This window comes from Furipterus horrens, unplaced genomic scaffold (genome assembly GCF_987537825.1).
Source record: "Furipterus horrens unplaced genomic scaffold, mFurHor1.1.pri manual_scaffold_1, whole genome shotgun sequence".
In the NCBI taxonomy this organism is placed as follows: domain Eukaryota; kingdom Metazoa; phylum Chordata; class Mammalia; order Chiroptera; family Furipteridae; genus Furipterus; species Furipterus horrens.
In genome coordinates, this window is record NW_028327171.1 from 109,552,739 (window position 1) to 109,564,513 (window position 11,775).

An 11,775-nucleotide genomic window follows, 5' to 3' on the forward strand; every position below is an offset into this window, starting at 1 on the left:
ACACTTACTATACTCAGTAGGAAATCTCAGGGATCAAACTTGAGGAATGAATGCTTTGGCAGAAAACATACCTACTGGCTTGGTCCTCTCCACCACTCTCTTCAAATTTAGCAACTCTTGGAAGTATTATCCACTTGATGCCTCCAGATGGAATCCTCCCTTCATTCTGCCTCTCTGGGCATTAGGTCCTTGTTTGCACAGTATTAATTTGCTCACATGACACTTCCGTGCTTTTGGAGAAACTCAAATCTCCTGCTCTCTTCCCAAACTGGAAACACAGGTGCACAGGAAAAAAAGGGGAAAGAAGCCAGGGACTGACAATGTCATTTTGAAGCCTTGATACACTGGAGGTCACCTTTCTATACTTCTGATAGCTTTTCCCTTTGAACAAATAAAATACAGTTGTGGACCTGGCTGGCATGGCTGAATTGGTCGGAGTGTTGTCCGGTAACTGAAAGGTGGCTGGTTTGATTCCCTGTCAGGGCACGTGCCCAGGTTGCGGGCTTGAGAGTATGCAAATAAACCTAACAAAAAATTATAAAGCCTAATATTCCTGCTACATAACTCCTGGTTTTTCATTCCATTCCAAACTGGGTGTGTTTATTCCAAAAATGCTTGAATTGTAAAAATCCTCAGTTCCTGTTTTGGGTGCTATGTTGTAATTACAAGTGACTCATTCATCCACACTCAAGTTTTTGGATGCAAATGAAAGTATGACTTCAGTTAATTTTAATTCTTTAACTATACCAACTGCATACACTGTCAAGATGAAATTTTCCTGTTATTATTTCAATTAATGTAACAAGTGATTTTTCTTTTTTCTTTTAAATATTTTTTATTTATTTTATTTTATTTATCTGTTTTTAGAGAGGGGAAAGGAGAAAGAGAGGGAGAGACACATCAATGTGTGGTTGCTTCTCACTCGCGCCCCCAACTGGGGACCTGATGTGCAACCCAGTCGTGTACCCTGACTGGGAATCGAAGCAGCGACACTTGGTTCGCAGGCCGACACTTAATCCACTGAGCCACAGCAGTCAGGATCAAGTGATTTTTCTTTAGTTATTGTTTGCACTATCTTTTTGTATTCACCTTTGGAGATCTAAAACCCCGCCCTTCTTAAGAATTCATTTTGAGTTCTGATTTTTAAATACCACAAGAGTTATTTCATATAGATGTTAGTTCCTTTATACTTATTCTGGATAATAACAAAAAATATTTCTATCATAAAACTTTTAAGATATTTTTTAAAGAGATGACTGTGCTATAAAATGAATTTTTCAAAATCAAACCAAGTCAGATATTCCCAAATACACCTACAACTAAGTGAAAGTTTGTATATTTTAGAGAAGATAATAAAATGTTTTTCTAATTTATCTTTGAAAACATAGGTAACAATGGTCTTATCAAATTAAGTCAGCTAGTAGAAAAAAAATCTAATACATTTTACATTTACCCCAAGGTTAATTTGGGCAAGAAGGGGGCGGAATAAGGCTTTTGATTTTTTCTTTTAAGATTTATTGATTGATTTTTGAGAGAGGGAAAGGAAGGGAGAAAGGAAGGGTTTCGAGAAACATCGATGCGAGCAAGAAACACTGACAGGTTGCCTCTTGTAGGCACCCCGACCAGGGACCAAACCCGAAACCCAGTCATGTGCCCTGACCAGGAAGTGAGCTGCCGACCTTTCACTTTGAGGTAGGGATGTGTAACCAACTGAGCCTCACTGGTCAGGGCAGGCTTTTCGTTTTTAAATACCAAAGAAAGTTTTATTGCATGAACCAAGAGATGATATCATTTAGTGGAATGAAATGTGTATCTCTATACAGAAGAATTTTGCTTCTAACAATTCTATCTTTGAAAAAAAAAGTAAAAAATTTAAAATCCTATTTCATTTCAGCACCATATATATTTAAAAAAAATTTTTTTTTCTTTTGCTGTAAGACAAATTTGTATAATCAAACACTTCAAAAATATAATATGGCCTGTATTATTTCCTCACAGGGCATCAGGTACTAATATATATAGATCACTTTTAAAAATAACAGAAATTGTATGAAAATCAGCACAATATTTCATTTATTTATTTTATTTGGCAGACAGCACAGAAATCCAGCAATATTTTAAACATGTAAAAAAGTCAAATGCTCAACAGTAATGGGGATTTTCTTTCTTTCTTTTTACATAATTACTAGCAATAAGCACATGTTGAGATTCTGCAAAGCTAGCAAAATAAGGGTGCTTGGCTTTTGAACATATACCACAAAAACAAACACCAAAAAGAAATATAATTTATCTTTACAAAAATTACAGCCAAGCAACAGAAAAGAAGGATGTTAATAATGAAGACACTAACACATAAGTTCACTACTGAAATGCTACATCTTGTACCCTGAATGCCATGTGTAGAGAGCCAAGCAGAGTACATTTAGGCTCATCACTGAGGTTGGGAATTATCTGAGAATTTAATGCTTATTTGCAACATACTCAAATTCTATATAGCAGTTCCTAGATCATAACAATGTACTCTGTTATATATCTGAGAAGTAGAGTCTTCTTTGCTGGCAGTATAAAACTTCTGACCAGTACCAAAATTTTGGTAAAACAAAAATTGAAGGCATTTTCTAGTATATGCAAATATTATAGGGGCATCCACTACTGTGGAAAAAAATCTTAGATTTCACACTTAAGTTTCTGCTGAGCTTTGTCAAACCAAACAGCTCAACTATAAGGCAAGAAAAAAGAACCCCCTATAACAATTAGTAGGTCTTACCAAGTAAAGATAGGAATTCAATCTTAGGAAAAAACTTTTTAAATAAACAGATCTAAAACAGCTGGAATTGAAATGAATACCTAGAAATTACTCAACATCCTGACATTCAGTCATTGGTTCAGAAGCCTGACAAACAACCTGTTGGTGTATTTTATCAAATTAACCTTTGGAATCAGCACCAGTCCCCAAAACCTCAAATTATAATATTTAATCTTCACTCAAATAGATCCTTTTGTGCTATATAAACAAATCTACAATTAAATTAAAGAAAGCTCAATTTACTCAACTTAAATATTTTTTTGTAGACTTGGTAGCAACTTAAATTTTTATTTACTTGTGCTTCTGTTTTGGGGCACTTTGATTGAAGAAAAATTCAATTCACAAGATTACATCTTGCTAAAGCATTCCTTAGCATTGGTCCAAACCTGAATCCCCTTAAAAGAGAGAGAGGGAGAGAAAGCTTTAAAGTGTGATTTTGAAAGAATCCTGAAAGTTCAGATATTTGGCTTGCTGGTATGCTGCATTTTGCATTTTAGAATAATTAACAAGTCCAGCAACTATGACACGTAAGTAACTTGTATGAGCCCATCTTCAAAATGCAGTTCTTTTTCAAAAACTGAGTTTTCAAGGTTCAAAACACAAACTCATTTACTCATGTCACATATTCAATATCATTTCTGTTGGTGAACCAAACACATTTTCATGCAGTTTTTCTTTGTAATTTTTGAAAAAAAGAAAAAAAACCTTATTAGTCTAACAATTATAAATCAATGAATCAGTAAATCATTACTCTAATAACTAATGTTTTGACAGAAACAAATTATACTAAACTATCAAATCCCTCTTAATGGTTCTAGCAGGCTAGTTAGCACAAAGCTACTATGATACAATATACCTAATATGCTTAAACAAAAGGCATGTTTGTAGAAATTTAACAGTAAAATCTAAGGAAGTGGTAGAAACAAAGGTATTTTCTCAATAACAAGGCGCATACTCTAATAACTACTAAATTATGACGAGGAAATACTTTAATATTTAAATGCTAAAACGTGAATATAAAGAGGCTTCAAACAACAGGAAAAAAAAAGAAAAAGAATCCAGGCCCTGACTGGGTTTCTCAGTTGGTTAGAGCGTTGTCCTGATACACCAATGTTGCAGGTTCATTCCCGGTTAGGGCACAAGAAACAACCAATGAATGCATCAATAAGTGGAACAACAAACTGATGTTTCTCTTCTCTAAAAATCAATTTTAAAAAAGAATCTTTTCAGTTTTTTTTTCTTCCTTGATGGAATACAAAAAACACACACATTTTTTAAAACCACACAAAAATCTTTAAAATGCATTAGACTGGCTGGAAAAAGTCTTATCTAATGAACAGAGTATTCACTGTTATAAAGGATAAGATACATCTTATGCAATGTCATAGTAAGATGCCTATAAGACATCAGCTTTGGGAACAGTGTTCCTTATGGCACTGCCTTGGGTTTGCTCAGCTCAACACAAGAACTGTGCACTGGTGCATATAATGCAATATTGTTTTTTGTGGGGAAGAGGAAGTGACTATTTTCTAAATGATTGCTTATGTATAAAAAAAACTCTGAAAGGATACGTGTGAAGATATAATAGTGGTGAATTTTCAAGAGATTTGGGGTAACAGAAGCTTTACTTAATAATACTTCTGGATTGGTTGATATTTTTGTAATGAACAAATGTTATCTTTGACATGTAAAAATACCTTTAAAATTTTATTTGAATAAAAATAACTTTAAATTTAAAAACATAGCCTGAAAATTAATCAAGTATTTCTTTAAAAAGCCTTGGCCTCCTTGATTCCACAAATCAGAAAGATCATTATGAAAAAGGTTGACTAAAGGAACACTTAGAAGTGATACTTGCTTTTAATGCCAATATGAATGTTTTTAATTAATATTTTTGTTTTGGTTTGTTACTACTGTAATTTAGTATTTGATTATATTCAATTACCACTTTGAATAGGTAACACTATAACAAATACGATTTAAAGTTATATACAAGTAAAATATACAAAATATAGTTACCTGTATTTATCCCCCCAAAATCCCTAATGTTAATCTTAACTTCTTGTACTAAATTTTTAAGTTTCTAAAGAAAAGAACACTGTAGTCCTGGGCAGGTAGCTCGGTTGGTTAGAGCGCTGTCCTGAAATGCCAAGGTTGTAGGTTCAATCCTCAGTTGGGGCACATACAAGAATCAACCGATGAATGCATTAAGTGGAAAAACAAATCAATGTTTCTCTTTCCCTTTCCTTACTCTCTCTCTCCCCCTCTGTTCCTTCCTTCCATCCTCTTTCTCTCTCCCTCCCTCCTTCCCACTTCCAAAATCAATTTTAAAAAGAACGAAAAAAAGAAAACAGCCCTGGCTGGTGTGGCTCAGGGATTGAGCACCGGCCTGTAAGAGGCAACCATACATTGATGTTTCTCTCGCCCTTCCCCTATCTCTAAGAATAAATAAATAAATAAAATCTTTTTAAAAAAAAGAACACTGTAAATTTTCAAATAAGAAAACCTTTTCCTCTCAGGGAAGGTAATAAAACATGATGAAATTTCCTTGGGAAATAAGATAAACATACATTCTTATTAATCTCATGTGAGTATTTCTCACTACAGTTATTATCTTAGGATACATGAACTAGGTGACCCACAAGATATCCAAGGTTATGTCCAAATGTACCTATGGCAGTATCTTCTTTCACTCAAAGATTAATTTCTAGCACCCTCAAAGGATCCACCCTAAGCAAAGTGGGGGAAAAAGTTCTTTGAACCACTCATTATATAAAGTCCACATTTATTTTGGGGAAAGAAGCAAATGGGAGATTACAAAGAGCTTATTAAGAAGTCTTTTAGACAATGGCAAGACTTCTGGCCAAGATGAAAGCATAGACAGACACACTGCGTCTCCCTCCACAACTAAGAAGGAATACAACTACCTCAAAACTAGAAACAACCAGAAGTTCCAGAAAATCAAACTGCATGGAAGTCCAGCAAACAAAGACATAAAGAAGAAATACTCATCCAGACAGGTAGGAGGGGTGGAGCCAGGGCAGAGAGGATGCAGTGCAGTGGTGGCAGCAGCTCACATGTTTTAAAGTCAGGAGGGACACCTGGGGAGCGTTCCCAGCTCCTCACCGAACTGTGCAGCTCCTGGTCCCAACACCAGGAAAAATCAAGCTTCATTGCTTCTGACTGTGCAAGCCGGTGGGGGTTGGGGTAGAGGAAGAAACTGCTGGTCTCTCCGCAGAGTCTGCTTGTTTAAAGGGCCCCCATGGTCCTAGAATGTCTGTAGACCCACCCATTCGGGGAACGACAGCCAGGGACATAGCTAGAGAGGCACCAGTCCCATACGGAAGTGGGAGAAGTGCCTGGAAAAGGAATGAATGCTAAGAAAGCGGCATTGTTCCTTCTCAGACCCCTCTGCCACATACAGTGCCACAATGTGGTGAAACAGGTCATCCTCTACTGATGAATCCCTAAGGCTCCGCCCCTTACAACATAACAGGAGTGACAGCTCTACCTAAGACACAGAGGCAAGCACACACAGGAGACTTCCGGTCAAGTTGGAGGCCTAGACTGACACACTCTGTCTCCCTCCACAGCTTAAAAGGAATACAACTACCGCAAAACCAGAAATAACCAGAAGTTCCAGAAAATAAATGGAAGTCCAGCATATGAAGTTATGAAGAAGTGGTGCTCATCCAGATGAGTAGGAGGGGCGAAGCTGGGACGGAGAGGTCAAGCTGTGCTGGCAACAGCAGCAGTGGTGACAGCATCGGGATGTCGGTAAGCACAGACACCCATATTTAAGGGGAGGCGAGAAGCGTCTGGGGAGCACCCCCGGCTGCAGACTAGACCCGTCAGCTTGCGACTCCAACGCTGGAGAAGGCAGACCCCCATTGCTTTGAACTGTGAGGCCGAGAGATGGTGGGGATGGAGGAGGAGGCTCCTGGTCTCTCAGCACAGAGTGAACAGCAGGAATCCATCTTGGACCCCAACCCCCACACCCACACAAAACACCACAGCATAGTGAGAAGGGTCACCTGGATGTGACGAGTGCATGGGGCTCCATCCCCTATAACGTAGGAGGTGTGACAGCCCTGCCTGGGAAGCAAAGGTAAACAAAAACTGTCAGGATGGCAGAGGTCATGATAGAGATCCCAGTGACACAGCTGACCAGACAGTAAATATCTAATCTAACAAAGCAGCAGATAGAAAATCTTTCTGAGGCAAAGTTCAGAGCTTTGGTTATAAAAATGCTTACAGACCTAACAGCAGATCTTAAACAAGACGGGGAAGGAATGAAGGTTAGTCCTGATGAAATGAATGAAAACACATATGAAACTAATGGTGAGGGAAAGAAAACCAGGGTTCAAATCAACAAATCAGAACATAGGGAAGGAACAAACAACCAGTTCAGAAAGAGGAAACAAAAAGTGAGGAAAATGAGGAGAGGCTCAGAAACCTATGGGACCGCTATAAGCAGGCCAACATTCGAATCATAAAGTTGTCAGAGGGTTAAGAAGAAACAGAAATTGAAAAATCATGTGAAAAAATAATGAAGCAGAACTTCCCTAACTTGGGGAAGGAAATACGACTTACAGGTCCAGGAAACAGAGTTCCAAAAAAACTGGACCCAGGGGGAAACACACCAAGACACATTATAATCAAAATGTCAAAAATTAAGGATAAAGAGAGGATCTTAAAAGCAGCAAGAGAGAAAAAGAGAATTACGTATTAAGGGGTCCCAAAAAGACTATCAGCTGATTTCTCAAAAGAAACTGCAGACAAGAAGGGACTAGCAAGAAATATTCAAAGTAATGAAAATCAAAAACCTACAACCATGATTACTCTGTCCAGCGAAGCTGTCATTCAGAATAGAAGGGCAGAGAAAGTGCTTCCAGGACAAAGTAAAACTGAAGGAATTCATCAGATTCAAACCACTGTTATATAAAATGTTAAAGGGACTTGTTTAGGAGAAAAAGGGTCAAACAATGAACATTAAAATGAAAACTATCACAACAACCAACAACAGAAGCTTGGGAATCGAAACAAAGGCAAACTAAGTAGGCAATGAGAGTGGGAAAAGAATTGTGGGTATGGTGAACATTTTGGGGGGAGGTCGGTGGGGAGGGGGAAGGGGAGAAAGGGAGGGAGATGGTACAGGAATTAAGAAGCATCGTAGGAGGGAGTGGAGTAGACAGGAAGATGCTGAGAAGAACTATATGCACAACCAATGGGCATGGACTAAGTGGGGGGGCAACTGGAGGGTGGGTGGTCCCTGGGTGGAGGGGAACAAAGGGAAAAGAAATTGGAACAATTGTAACAGCATAATCAATAAAGCATATTAGAAGAAAGAAGGGAGGAGGAGGAGGAGAAAGAAGAAGAAAGAAGAAGGAGGAGGAGGAGGAGAAGGAGGAGGAGAAGGAGAAGAAGGAGAAGAAGGTGAAGGGGAAGAGGAAGGGGAAGGGGAAGAGGAAGAAGAAGAAGAAGAAAGTCTTTTATAGGGCAACAAAACAAAACCAACTCGAAAAACCTTTGTGACTTGATCTTTCAGACCATGCAAAATTGAAAATGGCAGATTCATAAGAAAGACCATAAATGAGAAGGACCCTGTGAAGCAGCAAGGCAGGCAGCAAAAGTCAGCAGGATAATAGCAACAGACAGAAACACCCCAAACTATAAGCATCAGCATCTGGAGATTGGCTGGTCATGATTTTAACTTAAGTGACCCCAAAGATTCATAGCATGAAGTAACTTAAAATTTCACTGAGTCAAAAATATTATGAGTTAGCCCAATACAAACGGAGCTTACTTGACTAGTATGTAAGTCTGGTGTTTAAGTCTCAAAATCTATTTGGTCTTTTCTGCTATTACTGTCGATACAAGAGAAAAGGTCTATGAACGTGATGGTTCCTAGCTATAAGATACAAATTTTGGATAAATTAAAGCATAAAAGTATTTACATGAGTGTGATTTTTCCCTCTAAGAAAGTCTTCATAAATATGGGAATTCATCTTACTATATGATTTACTAGATAATGCATGTAAAATTGCTTGATAAATTGTGACATGCTGGACCAATGTAAAGCACACAGGCAGATCTTGAGTTACAAAAAAGCAGTTAAGGAATGTTTTTTATTTTGTTCTTTCAATAGCATTTTTTTTAGAAAGAGTCCCATCATTGTCAAAAGATTTATTTTAGCTAAAATGAGCTTCAATGTTTGTACCTTCTACAGACAGCATAACCTCATTTTCCCTAACAAATGCAAGCTATTTTCAATCAAAGTATCCACCACTGTTAGGAATGATATTTTACTGCCCTGCCCAAGAACATCATATAATCAAAGTAATGTTGTTAATATATATTTTCAAATACAAGTTATAAATGGAGCACACACATTTGGAACTTCAGATGATATGGAGACTTAGTAACTGATATTTTGGTTATGCCCCTTCTTATAAAATTAAGTAGATAAACTGGGAAGTATTCTGGAAGACAAGAAGAATGGGCTTTAAAAATGAAAACAATAAATATTCTGATTCAAATAAAAATAATTAGTGTTTTAAAAACCTGTAAGCACTTCTGTATATACTCGTACCTTCACTGAAACCCAAACCTACCTTTTTGCACATACTGATTTGCATGACTGCATAGCTTATGAGAGCCTCCTTTAAATCATGGTTCTTCTGCTCTTTGAAGCGTTCAATATCTGCCCAAGCATTTTTCACAAATTCTCTAAAATAAAAGGTATAGTCATTGTTATTATTTAAATTAAGTAAACTATATTTTATAAATTTAAAGAACAAGTTCTCATTTGAGTTAGTTTTTATTTTTCTATATAGGGGATAAAGCTATTGCTTGTATAAGATCTATTTTTCTCTTTCTAAAAATTTGTGGGAGAAAAAGCAGATAAATATTCTTCTACATTTTAATAATCTATATTTTTGCCACAAGAATTCTCACTTCAAATTATTCCTATAAAAGAGACAGAGACAGCTCCTTGAACCAACTCACAAGCCTAACAGTTAACACAGGAAGATGTCTGCCAAGGGTCCCTGGAAAATATATACTCGTTTTGACAAGATCGATCATGTATCACATTTATCATGTACTTGCTTATAACGACAACTAGTGTTTTAAAAATTCTGATAGGCATTTGTCTTTTTAACTCTATTCATTAAAGTTTACTTTGACTTATTTGGTTCAAACAGTTCTAAAAATGACAAAACCGCCTCCAAACTAATGATATTCCTCTTTGTCTGCCTTAGTCTACTCACTGACGAACAGATAAAAACAATAAGGAAAATGAACCAAAAAGGGATGGCAGATCTTTGAAGACTGAATTTCTAGAAATATTTATGTAATAATTACATGGCAAGTCCTATGTAAGACGCTGGAACATAAAGATGAAAAAGACAGTCACTGGCTTGAAGAGCTCGTAATTTAGCCAGGGACATTCACACAGAGCAAATAACCAACCAGTACAATACTGTCACACTACAGCGGCATGAACCAAGTATTACAGAGGCTTCACAAAGGAAGTAACACAAGTGCTGGGCACCGAAGACTGATCAGGATTTTGTTAAATGACAGGAAAAAAGGGCAGAGGGTATGTGCAAAGGATAGAAATCATGAACAGTGCAGGAAAATTACATTATGAAACTAAAATTCTTTCTTCTCCCCACTCCCCCACACTAAAACAACTACTTCTATAACATTTTTGATAACTTGAATTTCTTAGGAATTCAGTAACTGCATTTTAGAAGAACATGCTATATCCAGGGATGCTAATGAAACTGGGAATTGTTATAAAGTAATAATCTTCCATGTAGTCTACATGACTGGCTTTTTTAAATATCTCAGTATTTTTACCTGCCTTCCAGATTTTTAGACTTTAGCTGCTGTTCTCCTTCACTTATTTGTTCTTCAAGCACCTTGATTCTGGCTTCTCTCTGCTCTGGAGTTTCTTGACCGAAGAGCTTCGTAGTCATTCCCTTCAGAGAAAATGTTCTCACAGTCTAAAAGGATACAGAAACAGATGACTGGATCAACAAAATGTGATGTATACATACAAAGAAATATTATTTAGTCATGAAAGGAAGGAAACTCTGACGCATACTACAATATGGATGAAACTTGCAGACATTATGCTAAGAGAAAATAAGCCAGTCACAGCAAGACAAATACTTTCTGATTCTACCTCTAGGCAGTATCTAGAGTAGTCAGTGTCACAGAAAGAAAGCAGAATGGTGACTGCCAGGGCTTGGGGGAAGAGGGAAACTGATAGTTGATGTTTAATGGGTATTGTTTCAATTTTGCAAGATGAAGAGTTCTGGAGGTAGGCTGCACAATGTGAGTGTACTTACTACTGAGCTGTACAATTAAAAACAGTTAAGATGATATATTTTATGTTATTCATATTTTATCACAATTAAAAACTTTAAAATAAAAGGAAACAGAAAACTTTTGTCATTTTCTCCCCAGATCAGACAGAAGCCCCATAAGCCTATAACCAAGGGACTCCTAATATGATTGCTAACACTGGAATAATATGGAATAGACAAGAAGGGTAAAATTCTAATTGAAATATTAGGAAAGTTATATCTTTTTTAAAAAATGTTTTATTTATTTATTTTTAGACAGAGGGGAAGGGAGGGATAAAGAGAGGGAGAGAAACATTGATATGCGAGAGAAACATGGATTGGTTGCTTCTCGCATGCGCCCAACTGGGGAGCTGGCCCACAACCCAGGCATGTGCCCTGACTGGGACTTGAATCAGTGACCTTTCAGTTAGTTGGCAGGACGATGCCCTACCCACTGAGCTATATCAGTCAGGATAGGCAAATTATTTCTTTATATTAGTGGTCATATTTTTCAAAATTACTCTGACATGAAAAATAGATAAAATTCAACAGGCCAAAAAAAAAAAAAAAAAAAAAAAAAAATCAATCAAATTAAAGAAACATTTTCAATCG

At 36.9% G+C, this 11,775-nt stretch overlaps 1 protein-coding gene across 1 annotated transcript in view; it reads right to left on the reverse strand.

Moving 5' to 3' along the window:
• Positions 1 to 3,078: 3,078 nt before the first annotated feature.
• The window catches only part of SNX4 (sorting nexin 4), a 72,921-nt gene continuing 64,224 nt past the window's right edge, over positions 3,079 to 11,775 (reverse strand). Inside the window, exons 12-14 of the mRNA XM_090277792.1 lie at positions 10,673 to 10,818; positions 9,421 to 9,535; positions 3,079 to 3,201 (exon numbers count right to left, since the gene is read on the reverse strand). Of these exons, the coding sequence (XP_090133918.1) occupies positions 3,154 to 3,201; positions 9,421 to 9,535; positions 10,673 to 10,818 (309 nt within the window). The 3' untranslated portion in view covers positions 3,079 to 3,153. The remainder of the gene's footprint in view (positions 3,202 to 9,420; positions 9,536 to 10,672; positions 10,819 to 11,775) is intronic.